Source organism: Herpailurus yagouaroundi, unplaced genomic scaffold (genome assembly GCF_014898765.1).
Source record: "Herpailurus yagouaroundi ecotype Mexico unplaced genomic scaffold, PumYag 197, whole genome shotgun sequence".
NCBI classification, from domain to species: domain Eukaryota; kingdom Metazoa; phylum Chordata; class Mammalia; order Carnivora; family Felidae; genus Herpailurus; species Herpailurus yagouaroundi.
This window is the reverse complement of record NW_024412428.1, coordinates 18822557-18841049: the sequence shown is the minus strand read 5'-3', so window position 1 is coordinate 18841049 and position 18493 is coordinate 18822557. Positions and strand designations below refer to the sequence as shown.

The 18493-nt window shown below is 38.1% G+C and overlaps 1 protein-coding gene across 4 annotated transcripts; it reads right to left on the bottom strand.

Annotated features, from left to right (window-relative positions):
• Positions 1-2079: 2079 nt before the first annotated feature.
• CKAP2 (cytoskeleton associated protein 2) lies at positions 2080-18210 on the bottom strand. 4 transcript variants are annotated; one of them, XM_040448314.1, is made up of 9 exons: positions 18023-18210; positions 17001-17082; positions 11172-11250; positions 10198-11060; positions 9543-9747; positions 8126-8296; positions 5874-5943; positions 4109-4361; positions 2080-3615 (listed from the first exon to the last, which is right to left on the bottom strand). In XM_040448314.1, the coding sequence occupies exons 1-9, from the start codon at positions 18090-18092 to the stop codon at positions 3360-3362; spliced, it is 2049 nt and encodes a 682-aa protein (XP_040304248.1). In that variant the 5' UTR covers positions 18093-18210; the 3' UTR covers positions 2080-3359. The 4 variants fall into 4 exon arrangements, with proteins under 4 accessions (XP_040304248.1, XP_040304249.1, XP_040304251.1 ...); XM_040448315.1 differs by having other exon boundaries at positions 11172-11247; positions 18023-18209; XM_040448317.1 differs by lacking the exon at positions 18023-18210 and adding an exon at positions 17402-17512 and having other exon boundaries at positions 11172-11247.
• Between the last annotated feature and the right edge of the window lie 283 nt (positions 18211-18493).

The following is an 18493-nucleotide window of genomic DNA, read 5'->3' as shown; positions in this document are numbered from 1 at the left end:
AGACTAGTGAGCATGGGGAAGAGGAAATAGAACAGATATGACCCCTTTTCTCTATAGCTGTTGCCAAACTATGGCTCCCAGGCAGGGGACTTCTGAACTGGGTAGTGATTGGAAATAAAATATTGCTATAGGTAACATATACAAGGTACTAGGCATTGTTTTAAGTGAATCAATACACGTGAAGTGTTTAGAATAGGACTAGATAATGGTAAGTGTCAGCTATCAACTCATTTTAATCTCCAAAACACCCCTAAAGTTACAATTATTATCTCTGGAGCACAGAGAGGTTTTTTGTCTCAGGTCCCATAGCTAGTAAGTGGTAAAACTGGAATTAGAACCCCAGCGGTATGGTATGACTCAAGTCTGATTCTTATTTGGAGACAGAGCATACATACACACACGCAAGCAGGGAGGGACAGAGAGAGAGAGAGAGAGACAGTGAAAGAGAGAGAGAATTCCAAACAGGCTCTGCACTGTCAGCACAGAGCCTGATGCGGGGCTCAAACTCACGAGCTGTGAGATCATGACCGGAGCTGAAATCAAGAGTCAGACGCTTAATCAACTGAGCCACCCGGGTGCCCCTCAAGTCTGATTCTTAACCATGACCCTTCAGTGTTAGATGTTGCTTGTAGCCGTAAACAGTGTCAAAAGCTGAGTTACAAAGTTCCCATGTAGTCTTAATGTTACATTGATCTAGGTCAATGAAAAATTCCTTATGACTTAGTAAATTAGAGAAAAAGCAAGTTGTAAAACCATACATGAAGTATGGTACCATTTATGAACAAAGCAAAACAAAACCTACAAAATCCACACATACACATGTGTCTATAGGTGTACAAGTCTGTGTATATGTTAAATACACAGAAAAAATTTGGAAGGTTACTAATACTAGTAACACTTAAGAAGGGTGGTGTGGGGCACCTGGGTGGCTCAGTTGGTTAAGCGTCTGGCTTCCCCTCAGATCATGATCTCACGGTTCCTGGGTTCAGTTTGGGTCCCGCATCAGGCTCTTCACTGACATCTCAGAGCCTGGGGCCTGCTTCGGATTCTTTGTCTCCCTCTTTCTGCCCCTCCCCTGCGCGCACCCTGTCTCTCTCAAAATAAACAAATTTTTTAAAAATTAAAAAAAAAAAAAAAAAAAAAGGAGTCTCTGTCTGCTTTGTAGTTACTTCAATCATTCTGTTTACTGGTGACCTTTGCTCCCCAACCTTCATTTGGTCACTCAGTGCCTCATATTTACATATTTCAGGTATAACTACATAGAAAAGACCGACTCTCAGTCCTGATTCCAAATACCTATGGAAAGGAACCTGACAGTCCAGATTGGGTCAGGTACCCATTCTGGTTAATCAACCAGGGGGACAGCCAGATAATACATAGCACAAAAATGACAAAGGGAATGATCTCCACTTTACCCCTTAGAAAGATGAAATTCAACTGAGTAACTTCTCCATGATCACATAACTTTTAGGGGAAGGTAGGAGCTGAGATTTTGAATGTAGATCCATTGGACTTTAAAGCTTATGCACCATATATCATATGCTTGGAGATATTTATCTTGGAACAAACTGAGATCAGCCATGATAACCGTCCTTGAGCACCTGAAAAGGAGCAATTACCTACGTCTGGAAAGGTTAGCACCAGGGCTATTTAAAGAGACAGATTTTCCTGCAGTTAAGGGAGGAAAGGGAGGGAAAAAGCACTCTATGAAACTTGTCCAAACATAGAACCACTTATCTCAAGCTCCCTATCACTGAGGTATCCGAAGCTATGTTATATGGCTAAATGAACCATATGGTATGCTTATTATAAAGCTAGGAGTACAGGCCAGCTTGAAGTTTATTTCAAAATGGCGTATTTTGCACCATTCATACAAAGTATGAAAAAAATTGGTAAAAATTTAGGTAAACCTTTAGATAGACTGATAATTTTTCAAAGAGAAATACACTATTAAACACATATTTAAATATTAAAAACTGCAAGTCAGATCTCACTATAATGTATTTCAAAAGCGAAATTTAAATTCATTCACTGTGGTTAAACTGCATTTCATATTTGTTGAAATAAATGTCACTGAAACATCGAAATACAGATATATTTATTTATAAATATTAGGTACAGTTTATAAAAGACTAAAAATCCTCTCTAGGACACAAAACTATTATAGAACAAAGATAGGTGCTATTGTACAAACGGAATGAGTGAACATAAGACTATGTGATTCTTAAGCGCATTTATATCACACACAGTTTTAAAACTACCATATCTTTGAAGCTGTAGAATTGGTAGGCGATGTATTTAAGAATTAGTTCAGAGACTTACAAAACAATTTTATTGGTGATATTTATGTGTGGGGAGAAGAAACTGTTTATCGCATATAACTATCACGTTTCAAGGGACATGACTTAACAGGAAAGTTTTTATAAGAAACTATTAGTTATTTTAGAAATTCTACCTACATTAAAATAACATTATATATTCCTGCTCTAATTCCAACTATATCAAGTGAAATGATAAAATTTAAAATTGTAACATTTTAGATAGTCAAGTTACAAAAGGAACTAAAGAAAGAAACTCAGATTCAAAGTTTCAAATACCCACTGAGTTCGACACCTTTTCTTTCTTAGTACAAAGTATCTGCTCTTAGACATGGGGTATTCAGTTAATTACCCTTCCTGGTGACCTCAGCTACAATAAAAAAGAAAGAAGCCAACAGAGACCACAGACTCACTAGCGCTGATGGAAAGCGATAGGGAAGAGCCAAAGCACAACAGACCACAGCAGTCTGGGTAACAACAACTGGGTGGAAAAGCAAGCTAAATCTTCCATGTCTTCACATTTGAAGGGAGTCACTCTACACATTACAATTACTGACTTTTCGACTGATCTATAGAATCAAGGAAAGGCGATGAAAAGTCAGCATTCTGTTTAAAGGCTGGCATGTATATTATACATTTCAAGAACAAGCCTATGCAAATATATCAATTTTATCTAGAACACCTTTTCTGACGATGCAGCATTACTGTACTTATATTTAATGACTAAAAATTTATCTCTAACTTAAGACGATTAAAAGTGAACAAGTCAACATTATGATGAAACCTGTTTATAGCCAAGGAATATAGTAAACTACTTGACAAATTTACCATCTTAGAAACTCCCTCTGCTAAGATCGAAAAGGTAGGATTAGCTCTCTGCTGCCCAGAAGGCAATACCTGCTATAAGGTATTGAACATCAGTAAGAGAGCTTACTGCCATGAATACTTAGGTACTTGGCCCACTCCTAAGAGACACACAAAGCCACAACAAGCAAACAAAATACCCCAGGAACAATAAAAACCCCATTTCTCATCATCACTTTATTTCTCTTCTGCTGTTCCAGGCTCTGAGAACATCGGGCATAGTGCTGAATTGGGACGGCATACGAAAGCATCGGTTTCCCCTCCCAACTCTGTTAATTGTTCCAATGAAGACACACAAGGATAATGGTCTTTTAACATATCTGGCAATTTAGAAGTCTTCTCTTGAATACGTCGAGAACGTCTCACTGGTGTTAGAAACTTTAGCTCTTTAAATGTAGAATCTGTATTGTCAAACTGTATCTTCTTTTTTACACTAAAAAGACAAAAATTATTCCCAGAGTTAAAAAACATTAACATTTTTACTTGTTCTTTTATGCCATTTATCTTACTATAACTTGTATGTTACAACCGTGTGATTGGCTGTCTTACAGAAAAGGAGTTACCAAAGCTCCTTGTAGTTAGGAACTTATTCCTTTCTGTATTTGTTGTCACAGCACATATACAGCAGATTCTTGAATATCTGTACAATTGGCTATTTGCTCAATTCCAAAACCTACTATTATCAATAGCTTACAGACATTAAAGTAAAATATCAAAGTTTTCTTTCACAAAATGGCAATACTTAGGGAAAAGCAAAGCAAATCCAGTATTTAAAGGGTGAAATGTCCCAATGATATTGATTTGCTTGAAACCTTTACCTATTAATAAATGATAGTTCTAATCGCAAGTGAAATATTTTTAGATACCATATTTATTATTCCTAAACATAAAAACAAATCACAGCACAGTACACTTTGAAAGCTTACCTTTGTAGGTATGGTGTAGTAGACACATTATATTTAATTAAGCAACTCCCCCTGGTTTCTGTACTGGGGGTTTTAACATCATTGGTTGAATCGTTTGTTTTGTCATCTTCCACTTTTTCATCATCTTGGAATACCACATTTCTAGTTTTCTTTTCCATTTCTGGTTTTCCTGACTCTAGATTAACCCCTCTATCTTCAGTGCTGACTTCATGGATGTATTCCTTGGTTGCACAAGCCTCCTCAACATTTTCTCCTATAGAAATACATTTATAGATTAAGCTTTGGGCCAAATTGAAAGAGCAAAATCAGAAGGCATTAAAGTTATTCATAGTTGGTCAGATTTTCAAAATCAACGAAACAAACTGCCATCTCCTAACCATTTCGTTTCCTAAGCTAACACTGCTGAGAACTATTGACAAATATTTACTGGCGCCTGTGGGTCAGGGGTTGTAGATACAAATATAAGAATGAAACCATTCCTGTCCTTTAAGAAGTTGAAAATAATTATAAAATGAGAAAAATGCCATATAACTGAGGTAAGAATAAGGGGTCATAGGAACCCATGAAACGGAATAACTACCTTTGTGTGAGAGACAGCGAGATGGCTATGGAAAGCTTTCAAGTGACACTTAGGCTGGGGCTTGAGAAAAGAGTACTCGACAAGACCTAGGAAGACAATCTTGGTATGAAACTTAAAAGAAAATGACCTATTAAGACAACATTAAAGGGCCAGTGTGCTTAGAATACACGGTAAGAAGCAAGGTGGGAATGTGGGGAAGAGGTGATGAGTTCAGATAGGTATGAAGGGCTGGACCGTAATGACCTTTACATGCTAGAAGTTCGGTAAAAATAAATCTCTACTGGAGCGACAGAGATACAATACGGTTGATCACTAAAACAGATGGTTTAGAATGGCAAGGAATGAAAAGGAATGACCTGTGATGATAAGAAGACAAAGCTATGGTTGCCTTAAGCAAGGTGGCAGAGAGGTAGGCAGTGAGGAGGAAGGGCTCGATTTAAGAGTTATTTCTAAGTTAGGACTTAACAAATGGGTGCATGTGTGTGTCTGAATGAGTGTGCAGGTATAGTGCGGGCATCTCTTCCAAAATTTCTTGCGTAGGCCTCTTTAACCACAGAGGATTTTCTTTTTTGGGGGGAAGAGATGATGGTATGGGGAAGCAATGAGGGACGACAAGGAGTCCAAAATAAAACATGCTAGATGTGAAACACTGGAGACGTCCTGGTAAATCCATCAAGCCGAGAAGACCTCTAGATTTGACTAGTAGGAAATTATTAGAGATTTTTACTAAGAGGTGTTTCAGTTATATGATACATCTGAATCTAGAAAATGTTTACATTTCATAAACCTGACAGCTAATGAATCTCTTACTTCTATCTCCCATCCCTAGCAAAGAGAATTCTTGAACAGCTTCTCTAGAGCACGGAACAGATGACAGAATTTCACAAGTAAAATTTTAGAGATGCTCAAATCAAATTGCCTCACTTTTAACACAGGAAACTGAGGCCTAGAGAGGTAAGGCAACTTTCACAGACACTCAATGACAAATTTGAGTTTTGAACCAGATCTCCTAATTAAAAATTCTTTACACTACATAAAGCCACTGAATCTTGGAGGGAGGTATGCCAACAGATGTAAGAGGAGAGAAACAACTGACAAATTTAACAAGTTTAAAAAGATAAAAGAAAAATAATTCAATGAATTTTAATAAAATCACAATTCACTTGAAGAAAATAAAAAACGTACCATATTTAACTTTTCCTTGACTCTTCATTGTCAGAATATCTGCAATGGTATGTCGCATCTCTTCAATAGGCTTAATTGTTTTAGTGAGGGAAATAAAAGTTTTATATTCTCAGACATTAACGAGATTGTCCAAGTCAAAAATATTTTAAACAGTGATTACATTTCATACAATTAATAAAACAAAGCAGTGGTTCTTAGACCATGTCTCTTTTCTCAAAATACTTATTTTGGCCACTCAAATTTTTAAAAATGACTCTTTGCCATTTAAAAAAAATTTTTTTCAGGGGGCGGGGGGCGCCTGGGTGGCTCAGTCGGTTAAGCGTCTAACTTCGGCCCAGATCATGGTCTCACAGTTCGTGGGTTCAGGCCTCATGTTGGGCTCTGTGCTGACAGCTCAGAGCCTGGAGCCTGCTTTGGATTCTGTGTCTCCCTGTCTCTCTCTCTGCCCCCCCTCAGCTCATGCTAGCACTCTTTCTCTGTCAAAAATAAACTTCAAAAATTAAAAAAAAAATAAAATAAAAAAAAAATTTTTTTAATGTTTATTTTTCAGAGAGAGAGCCAGAGTGAGAGTGGGGGAGGTGCAGAGAGAGGGAGACACAGAATCTGAAACAGGCTCCAGGCTCTGAGCTGTCAGCACAGAGCGTGACACGGGGCTCCAACTTACGGACCGCGAGATCATAACCTGAGCTGAAGTCGGACGCTTAACTGACTGAGCCACTGAGGCGCCCCGACTCTTTTCCAATTTAAAGGGTAGAATTATCAGATTAAAAGTTTTCCCCACAATTTTTCTTAAAACTGCTTGTCTGGATATAAACAAAATTCACGGATAAGTAACAAGCTAACACTAATCTCTATTAAAGAGCTAATAATATACGGTAAATTTAATATGAGATTTATACCTTTTCTCCTATGTCCATGGTTATATATTTTTTTCACAGGCTATTAAATGCATCTCTGAAGAGCTCAAGGTTGATCAGCCTAACATTTCACTCATTCAAATTCAACAGTTCACTAAGTGTCCATTATATTCTAGAACATATAAGTACTTACTACGTTCCTTTGAACTGCCCTGACTGCTAATGCAACATATTCAAGACATTATATAAAAGGGAAGTTCTGGCTCATATTCTTAGTTCTAGCACATAGTCCTTAACTACTCACTCATCCTGCTTTCACTTTTCTTTTGCAAATTTTAATCCTTGTTTTCCACTTTCTGCTCCAGTGTCACAGCTTTCCTTTACACACTGCTTTCTATGTGAACCTTTGGCCCCGGTTATGCATCCTAGCTAATCTGCCTTAAGCCACTTTAAGTTATGCCCCTTCTGGTTCAGCGCAGTAGGAACCTAACACTCCCTTCCAGGTGGGATTCTGTCAAATACAATTTCCCTTCAGCAAAGCGCTTTATACGTAATAGCCATTGAGAGAATATCTGCTGAATATTTGATTTTTGATTCAGGTGAAGGGTCAAATAGTATCCGTTGGCTTTGCTGAGAATAAAGTGAGTAGACCTTTCTTAAAGAAAGACTAAAGAAAAAAATTTTTTTAAAACTCTCTTTATAAATAATCTCTAAAAATGCATGTTGAGAAACCTGGTCAAAAGGAAATGCATTTTAGAAATATTTGCCCATAAAAGCAAAAACCCAGTCAAATAAAAAAACTGGAGATACAACTTATTCTAGAGCCAGGGCCTTTGTAGCAATAGACCAGGAAGGGGCGAGAGGTATGCTATCAAATCACTATGGTGGTTACATGTCAGAGAAACTAGTTGACTGCCATTTTCTATGCGTGGGCAGGACCAAACACAGGGCACAAAAATATAAGTACATTAAGAAACGCTCTTAAAGCAACAGGGTTCTCTCACAGAGCCACAGAACCCGCTAACATTTAGATGTTAATTCTACTTACTTTATCTTCGTTAAATACATTTTAATATTAAAAATTCAATATCCCAGATATCTTAACTAGGAAATGTGTAAAACGACATGTTGTACTAAAACATTGCTCACAGCATTTTTCACGAAATTTACATTTCAGCTTATATTCATCTTCTAAGTGCGATTATCACTAGTTCACAGGCAAGTTTTAGAAGGTTAAGAAACAGCTTCTGTAAATATGCAATCATTGTGGCCTTTAAACATTCATTACCACTACGTATATAACCACACTTTTATCAAGTTATGTTGTAATGTGCTCCAAAATAACTCTGAATCTTTTACACTGTAATAATAAAGATTATTACGTTTGCATCTTACCTGAGCGCCCGCCAGAATGGCTTTCTCATAGATTGTGATGACATTTTCGATAGGACTTGTGAGGGGTTCAATACGTGCAAGGCATATCCAGTATCGAACAAGCTTTTTGGCATCCGGAATACTTTTAATCAGGTCATTCAGTATGACCAATATTTCTTCTTTTGGGCATCCCTAAAACAGCAAGAAGTGAAGTGAGTGATCTCATTTAGCCTCCAAACTATGAACAATTAAGTAAGCTTGATCTATAATCAAGATCAATGATAATGAGAGAAAAAACTGATAGAAAACTATTCATAAGAATATTCACTGTTCTCTTCCTTACTCCAAACTTATTCTGAACGGCTAACAAGAAGCATATTAGTCATGAATACAAAGCAGGGAAAAAATGAGATATAAGTTGAGAAAAACATTAAGTCAAAAATGACCAACACTCTACATGGTCTTGATCCTTTTCCTTATCCTTATCCTTTTACATATTGTGGGATTCCATTCAATATTTGAGTTGGAATTTTTGCATCTACGAAATGTTTATGGGGGAGAACAGCTTCCGGTTTTAAAAATTGTCTTTATCAGGTCTTGATATTAAGGCTAAAATGAATCTGTTACGGTATATGTACTTAAGGGCTATACACAGATAGTATACACAGATACACAGATAGTAGGGCAGTTTCAATGACAAACCCCAGCTAAGCAGAATTAAGAATATAATCAGGGAAACTCCGAGTCTAATTTTCACGGGTCCTCAGAATCACAAAAAGTCTAAAGATGCTCATGAAGACCAGAGTAAGGTTTGAAATCATACTCATAGATTCAGTCTTGCTGTGGGTCTTGGACACTGTGGGTAACCAAAGCAAGATTAAAAAGTATTCAGGAAATAAAGGAAACATTCTAGAGTTATTATACTCTGTAGGATTTTGGTCCAAATAGTGAAACTCTACAATAAGTTCAAGACCATGATGATGTTGGTTTAGATTAATGGAATTTTGTTTGAAATATTTTAGCTAACTTGAATTCCATGTGAGATAATGACTAATTTATGTAGCTAGTCTTTGGTAAAATATGTAATGAGTGGAAAAAATAATATGAAAACATGCCGAAGGAATGGAAAAAACAGAAGTATCAGAGTGAATATCCACCCTCAGCCCATTTTATATTAACATCTTACAGAAACATAATATTTATAAGTAAAAAAAAAAAATCCAGTAAAAACCTAATTATCCCTTTGATCTATTTATATGAACTCAATGAAAATGCAGTCCATTAAAGGCTAAAGATAAACAATCTCATAATTAACATTAAATCTACATAACACCACTAACACATTACATGGTCAAAGAGTGACAAGGTAATTTAGTGAGATAACATTTATGAGATAATTTACAAACTATAAACTACTATACGAATATAAGGACTGTACCTCACTAATCAGGTTTAGGCATTCAGAAAATGTCTTGTTCACTTTTTCGGTAAATAATCTTTGTTCATCTTCTTCTACCATGGTAGTCCAAAAGGACCCAACTGGGTTTTCGTGTTGCCCTTCAGGCTCAGGCTGGGTAACTCCTGAGCTAGGAGGCCTTTTCAGGACTTTCCTTTTGCCAGCTTTCCACTCACTCAGACGAGCTCTACAGTTACAAGCAGGATACAAGCATTACCGTGATATTGATGATAGAATTCTCTCAGAGGAGAAGTTAAAAAATAACTCAGGTCTTGAAGTAGCTCCATGCTAGTGGCACATACATAAGTTCACAAGTTCAAAGAAAGAGGAATATTGAACATACCAATGTTAATTATATGCTCAAAGACCCTAAGAACCCATTTTTAAATGGAGAGGTTATAAAATATTTCCCAATTGTATTAAGCATTATAACTTAGATTACATCAGACCTAATGAAAGACACTCAAGCACAAGAACTTAGGTCATACTGTTCCACAACATAAATTTGCTTAAATTTGCACACGACAGAAGAGAATCTACACTTGCACACAAATTCTAATACATTCAAGGAGATGATAAGCCAAACCACAAGAGCTACTCTGCTGAAAATTAAGCTAATAAAATTACATTTACTTACTTCCTCTCTTCTGCTGTTTCTTTGGGCTGCGCTGATCTATCAATAGTTGCTTTTGCTATTGTATGTCTGCGAGGGTCAACGTTTTTCGACTTTTCTATCAGTTTGGTGTTAGAAGACGAAACAGGCCTGGCTACAATTTCAGACTTCATGCTTCTTGTTAGTGTCTTCTTTCTTTCTATACCCTGAGAACCCGTTTTGGCACTAGATGAAACGGTGTTTAATTGCACTAACTCTTTCTCTCGAGGTCCTTTCCGCATCGTAACATTGGCCGAGCTTCTACTGATGCCTGGTCTCACAGCATCCTGAGCATTGTCGCGGTGACTTCTAATAGGAGGTCGCAGAAGCTGTCTGTTCTGAATTGTAGTGCTCACAAGTTTAGTGGTAGTCGTCACGTTAGAAGCTCTATCGCTTTTCGCTGTCACACTGCTGCTGTTTGTGCGCAGAGGCTCTGTAGCTTTAGGGACTGTAGTCGAAAGTTTCTTTATTGCTGCAGAACTCTCATCTCTGATTTGTAGAGGCTTTCTAAATGAATTAATCTTAGACTGAACAATTTGGCCACGGTAAGATCCAAGCACAAGCTTCTTGGACATGTTAGCATCTTGCTTTGGTTTTTCTGTCATTATTTGTTTCTTTTTATTGTTGTTTTTAAGATGAAACACTTGGCTTAATGTCATGTGTTGACCTGGAGGGTCACCTTTAATTGGTACCAACTGCCCAGTTTGATTATTATCCTCAGAATTAGGTGTATCAATTGCTATAGTTGAATTGGTTAGTTCATTAGAAGGCCTTAAAGGAATACAATTTTTTTCCATTGTTATATTATTTTTGCTCCCGGGAGGTCTACTGACATTTTCTTTACCAGCCTAGAAGAGTGATTTATGACAAATTGGTATTTCAGAATTCATCTCTTTAAGAGTTTAGGAAAGGGAAAGGGGGAAAAGGGACAGTTTATGAGGGCTATGTCCATATCTTACCATTTTTGTTTTAAATTTCAGAACTTTTGTCTCTTCATGGACCTGGCCCTCAGAGGTCATCACTTTCTGGTCTCTACTACTTTAAAAAAAAAAAAAAAAAAAAGGAAAAAAAGTTTAACCACAGACCAAGTGAGTTTTGTCTTTGGCAGGAGGAATGGGAGGATACTAACAATCATCTAACTTTGTAATTTTAAATTAAGGCAAGAACTGAGCTGAGATTTATTTATGAAGCAAAACTCTTCTTTCTTTATTATAGGGTGACTTAATAGTATAAACAAGATGGCTGGAGAATTTAGATATTTTCTTAAAAGTCTTAACACCCTCTCCATACAGAATAGGTAAACACATTTGATAACCTCATTCCAAACCATTCTTCTTAGTCACTCAAACAAATCCTCAAAACCTTTATTAAGCAACACTTCCTTTGGTTAGTTTTCAGTACTTAGTAACAGATTTACATTGAAAAAAAAATTAAAAATAGCCCCTCTTCAAATAAATGGTGCTGGGAAAACTGGACAGCCACATGCAAAAGAATGAAACTAGACCACTTTCTTACACCATACACAAAGATGAACTCAAAATGCATTAAAGACCTAAACGTGAGACCTGAAACCATAAAGCTCCTAAAAGGAAACAGAGGTAGGAAAGTCCTGGACACCAGCCTTAGCCATATTTTGTAGGATGTATTGTGTCCCCTCAGGCAAGGGAAACAAAAGTAAAAATAATGGAAAGTTCATCAAACTAAAAGCCTCTGCACAGTATCAAACCATCGACAAAACAAAAAGGCAATCTACTAAGTGAGAGAAGATATTTACATGGGACATATCTGATAAATCAGGGGTTAATTTCCAAAATTTATAAAGAACTCCTACAGCTCAACATGAAGAAAACTCAATTAAAAAATGCACAAGCAGACCTGCACAAGCAGGACCCAAGCAGACATTTTTCCAAAAACATTCAGATGGTCAACAAACCCATGAAAAGGTGCTCAACATCACTCGTCATCAGGGAAATGCAAATCAAAACCACAATGAGATAATACTTCACACCTGTCAGAATGGCTACTAACAAAAAGACAAAAAGATAACAAGTGTTGGAAAGGATGTGGAAAAAAGGGAGACCTTGTGCAATGAAAATATAAATTGGTGCAGCCAATGGAAAACAGCATGAAGTTTCCTCAAAAAATTCATAAATAGAAATACCAGATGATCCAGTAATTCTACTTCTGGGTATTTACCTGAAGAGTATATGAAAACACTAGTTCAAAAAGATACATGCACCCCCGGGGTTTACTGCAGCATTATTCACAATATCCCTGATATAGAAGCAACCTAAGTGTCCATCAATAAATGAATGGACAAGGAAGATGTGGCATATATATATATACTGGAATATTACTCAGCCATAAAAAAGAAAATCTTGGGGTACCTGGGTGGCTCAGTCAGTTAAGCATCCAAGTTTGGCTCAGGTCATAATCTCCCAGTTTGTGAGTTTGAGCCCCACATCGGGCTCTGTGCTGACAGTTCAGGGACTGGAGCCTGCTTCAGATTCTGTATCTCCCTCTCTTTCTCTCTCTCTCTCTCTGACCCCCCCCCCCACACTCTCTGTCTCTCTCTCTCAAAAATAAATAAATATTTAAAAAGAAAAGAAAAGAAAATCTTGCCATTTGTGACACAATGGATAGACCTTGAGGGTATTCTGCCAAGTGAAATAAGGCAGTTGGAGAAAGACAAATACCATACGATTTCACTTATATGTGGAATCTACAAATACAAAACAAAAACAAACAACAAACAAAAAATAGAAACAGACTCAAATACAGACTGCCTAAGAGGAGGGTGGTGGGAAATGGATGAAAATAGGCAAAGGGTAAATAAGTGTGTGTGTATATATATATATATATATATATATATATATATATATATGGGAAAATAGGTATAAAGTAAATAAGTCACTGGAATGAAAAGTATAGTATAGGAAATATAGTCAATAATATTATAGCAACTTTTTACGGTGACAGAAAGTAACTACACTTTCCACGGTAAGCATTTAATGTATTCAACTGTCAAATCACTATGATGTATACCTAAAATTAATGTCAATTATACTCTGATTAAAAAGAAGAAAAGAAAAAGGGAAAGAAAAAAAATAGCCCTCCCAAAAGAAATCCAAAATTTTCCATACACACGCAGCCCAATTCATTATAAATATGGACTTCAGTTTCTAGATGGCAATGCATTTAGAATATGTATCTAAAACAAATGCTTCCTCAAGAATTTAACCTACACTCCTTTTAACAGATAGAGACTGTTTAGTACAGGCCATGAGATTCTCTTAGCAAGTCATTATAACAATTTGCATTCCATAAAGAAAAGACAAAAGAGGATCAATTAGACATCCCATTGATTCTAAGACAGTTCCCAAGTTCAGAGATGCTAAAATGTAAAAGAAGGGTACATTTTAGAATCAACAAAGCTTGTTATCCCTGTAGTTGATAATTTGGGTTACGATGCCTCTCGCATCTTTTTGCTTAGTCTGATCGGACAAGGGGCAGAACTTTGACATAGCTTGTACTACACATTTTTAAAAAATTTATTATTTAATTTACATCCAAGTTAGTTCGCATATGGTACAACAATGATTTCAGGAGTAGATTCCTTAATGCCCCTTACCCATTTAGACCATCCCTCCCCCACGTCCCCTCCAGCAACCCTCTGTTTGTTCTCTATATTTAAGTCTTTTATGTTTTGTCTCCCTCCCTGTTTTTATATTATTTTTACTTCCCTTCCCTTATGTTCATCTGTTTTGTATCTTAAATTCCTCATATGAGTGAAGTCATGTATTTGTCTTTCTCTGACTAATTTCATTTAGCATAACACCCTCCAGTTCCATCCATCCCTCCAGTAGTTGCAAATGCCAAGATTTCATTCTTTTTGATTGTCGAGTAATACTCCATTTGTACTACACATTTTGAATGATGGCAGAGTCAAGATGCATCAGTGAACAGAGCATTGTCTCCTCAGTTTAAAGCCCTGCATTCACTGCCTGATGGTAAATACTCCTCTTGTTATTCACTGGCCTGTAGTCCGGTGCGGGGTGGGAGATGATGCTCACGGTCAGTCTGTCAGGTGCTCCCAATGTGGTACCTTAACCAATCAGACCCCCAATTACTTCTGGGCTTACGGTATACTGTGATGTTATCTCATGGAGAACATCAGAAGCAATCTTAACAAGAAATAGCCCTTCTTTCCTCCACCAAAGACTGCCAGCCTATGTGCCTCTGTACCCATATATTCTGCCTTCCTTGGCAAATAAACTGACACCATGCCGACCCATGGGCAAACTCTCCATTTGTGCTCTCTCGCTTGAGCACTGAGGATCTTTGTTCTTATTATTTATTCATTCTTCTGCATCATTAATTACCCCTCTGCTACATCATTCCCATCCGCATATAAACACTGTATATTATATCTCATCTTAAAAGCCTTAAACCCCACATTCCCTTTCATCTTTATAGCAAAACTCCTCAAAAGTATGTATCTAAACACACTGTCCCCATGTTGTCGTATTACATTTTCTCCCCAGCCCATATCCATTGGGAATGTGCCCTCACCACTCTCCTGGAGGCTCCTAGTGTCATCTCCTTCTGTCTTTCTACAACTCAGGGATCAATTCTGCTTTCACCTTACTGCACCTTTCAACAGCACCTGACAGGTAGTAATTCTTTCTTTCAACACTCTCTTCACTCTGCTGCTGGATCACCAACTCCTCCTTTTCCTCCTACCTTGGTGGGCCGCTTCTTTCAAGTCTGTCTCTCTTCTTCCTGACCTCGCTGGGGCTCAAAGCTGCATTCAAATTTTAAACTTTTCTTTTGCCTTTTTATTTTAGTTTTATACTTCTCAGGGACTCCTCTTTTTCTGTCTGTGCTAACAGAATCCTAGCGCTTGGTCTTGAAATTGCTGGCCTTTTTAACTGCTAGCTAAAAAAAACCACAACACATCAGGATAAGGAGAATCCACCTTATTCACCCATCCAGTATGGAGTTATATGAAAATACATCTGAATATATATATATATATACACACACACACACACACACACACACACACACACATATATATATATAAAATGCTATTCTACCTTGTGATGATAAAACTGTCCTCACAAGCATTATCTAAACATAGGAATCTTAAAGTACTCACGCTAGAGATTGGAAAATAGAATGATTTAATTTTGAAAAGCTGCAACTCTGATTGGCTATTTAACAATTTGTTGCTCAAGTAATAATATTTAAATTGACATCTGTTTTCTGAAAGGAATAAATATAGCACTTGTGAGATTTCTTGTAAAGCCAGAAGAATTTCAGAATTTTCTTTTCTTCCCATTGTGTATAAGAGTATTATAAACCCCACGACCCAGTTAGATTCCTTATTTAAGTCAGTAGTTGAGAGTCATGCTCTGTCTTACTTGAGTTGATACTCTCTTTGCTCACTCTCTAGTAATCTTATTCCCCCTCAAGGTTTTAAATAAATATCACCTACCAACTGGCAATTCCCATGTTTATATCTCTGATCCCAATCTCAAGCCAGCCCTTCAGATGTGCAACTCTTTGGCTTTTCCACTTGGATGTCTTGTTGGTGCCTCAGATTTAGCATGGCCAAAACAGAGCTCCTGATTACCCCATTCCTCCCTTAGTCTTCCCCATCTCGATATATGGTATCACTAGCCACTCAGTTATTCAAATAAAAAATCTAGGATCATCTTTTTGTCTTAAATGAAGAAACGAGGAATTTGTGAAAGAAAATGCACAACCATTTACATGTAAATGTAAAACATTTAAAGTAACACTAATGTAAAATTAAAAAGATTAAAAATTTGGAATTAATGCCAAACTTACATCAACTTGCAAAATTATAAATAGTTCAAACAATATCCGTATACTGTTTTCCCAGATTTGTTTAGTGACAACCTTTTATGCCACATGTATTATAATTTGCACTGTTTCTGAACATGTGTATGTGTGGAATATATACAATGTTTTCTAACTGAACCTTTCAAGTTAAGATATATACACGATTGCTCTTTACCCCTAAATGCTTCAATGTTCATTTCCTACAAGTGGTGATTTTTCTCTTACATAACTGTAACACGGTTATCAAGTTAATAAATTCAATTTGATTTACCCCTAAGTGCTTCAATGTTCATTTCCTATAAGTGGTGATTTTTCTCTTACATAACTGTAACACGGTTATCAAGTTAATAAATTCAATTTGATATACCCCTTAATCTACTATTTATATTCTAGCTGAAAACTGACATAATAATGTCCTTTATAACATTTCCCCTTTCACAATAGGGTACAAGGGTCAGGTATTGGATTGAATGGTATCTACAAAGACCGACCTTTGTAGCACTGTATAAACCACAGTCAGTATTTTGATATATACAAACACTTTGCTTTAAAATTGTTTCATCATAGAGTGTGAATTAATTTACACAGGAAGCGATGACCTAATGTTGTGCTATCCAAGAAGGTATGGCTACTGAGCACTTGAAAAGTGGCTAGTCCAAACTGACTTGTGAAAGTGTAAAATACACACCAGACTTTGAAAACTCACTACCAAAAAGGAATGCAAAATATCTTAATAACTTTTAAGAATTACATGTTGGAATTATAACACAGGATATATTGGATTAAATGTTATTAGAATTCACCTTTAAAAAATGTGGCTACTAAAAAATTTTAAATTACAGTACAATTGTGGCTCCCATTACATTTTTATTGGACAGCTCTAATTTTAGACCTGAAATCAGAAAATTTGACCTCACCTGGATATGTGATTTTCCTCCTTGTATGCAAAAAACGTTTTTCTTTTTAACATATGTTCCTTGAGTTTCTGTCTTCTTTGTTCTAAATAACAAAAAGGCGACAAGCCAACATTGGTTACAACGATAACATCAAATATTCACTAAATGCAGATCTTCAAAAAATGTTCTACTAGAGATCACATCTTGTATACAACAGAAAATTTCTCAATTCAGAAATAATCCCATTTCTAAGAAATTGTTACCGTAAGTGGTGCCCACAACTACTGCACAAGAATCACCTTTTCCTCTGTCTTTAAGTGAAAAATCTGGAGAAAATGATTTTCAATACACGGTTACTGAAAGCCAAGCTTTAAGAAACTAAATAGCAGATAAGAGACACCAGACTCTAAGCTCTAATTTACCAGTACTGGGTTGGGTGAGAGTTTCTTTCCTCTACTTTCCCATGTGGAGGACAAAGAGTTAACATTATTTCTGAAGACCCAGCCAACCCTGGATTTACACAAAGTTGATTGAGGTCTCTAATTTGAAGCATCAGATGAGGCAGCCCCACCTCTCCAAATACTCGCGCTCAGGAAGAGGGAGGCCTGCGCAAGCGCAGTGGGTTCTCGGTCCGGGCGCGGCCCCGCCCCCGCCGGTCCCGCGTCTCGAACGCAGGGGCCGGCTGGAGTGTCACGCACGCTCCCTCACTAAACGGACGTCTTCACTGCAGGCCCATCCTCGCCGCCAGTGGGTCACGCCCGGCCAGTAACGACCTCACGGGAGGCGCTTAGCTCGCACAGTGACACCACGGACCGGGAACCGCTCTGGTTTGTCCATTTCGAAAATAACGAGGATGCGGCTGCGAGAGACCGAGCGATCTGTCCAGGCTTCTCACACAACTGGTCAAGACTTAAGCCGGGGGACCCGAGGCCTCGGCCGCTGAGTCCGAGCCACCCCCTCCCCCACGGTCGTCCGCGTCCCCACCCTCTCGGACAAACCCGGGCTCCTGCGGGTCGCGCCGCTCCCGCCACCGCGGCCCTCACCTCTGAACTCGGGCTGGGCCCGCTGGCTCGGGGGCAGTTGTAGCTCCCGGGGCACTGCTGGGGTGCTCATGGCTGCTGCGGGCGGAGGACGCGTCTCGGCCCTGACAGTCTCGCACTGCTCAAGCCAAGGCAGCGGCAAACTGAGCACGCCGCCTGCCCCGCTGCAGGAGGCGCGGCGTGAATTGAATGAACCAATGGGCGCAGGGGGCGGAGCCTGGGCCGCCGTTGTTGGGGCGGGTCTTGCCTCAGCTGGGTTCAGTTAGAGCTGCCCAGCTGAGTACCCGGGCTGGCAAACCTGATCAGCTGTTTCCGTGTTTGACTTGCGACCTGGGGGGGTGGGTCTGCAAAGTCCTTGCTGTGTGGCAGATGGGACTTGCCTTTGGACGCCCATAGTGCATGGAGGAAGGCAGACTAGAAAATTGTCTATAGGCTGCGCTTATTAAACCAGGGCGTGTTTGCTGAGGAGGCTGC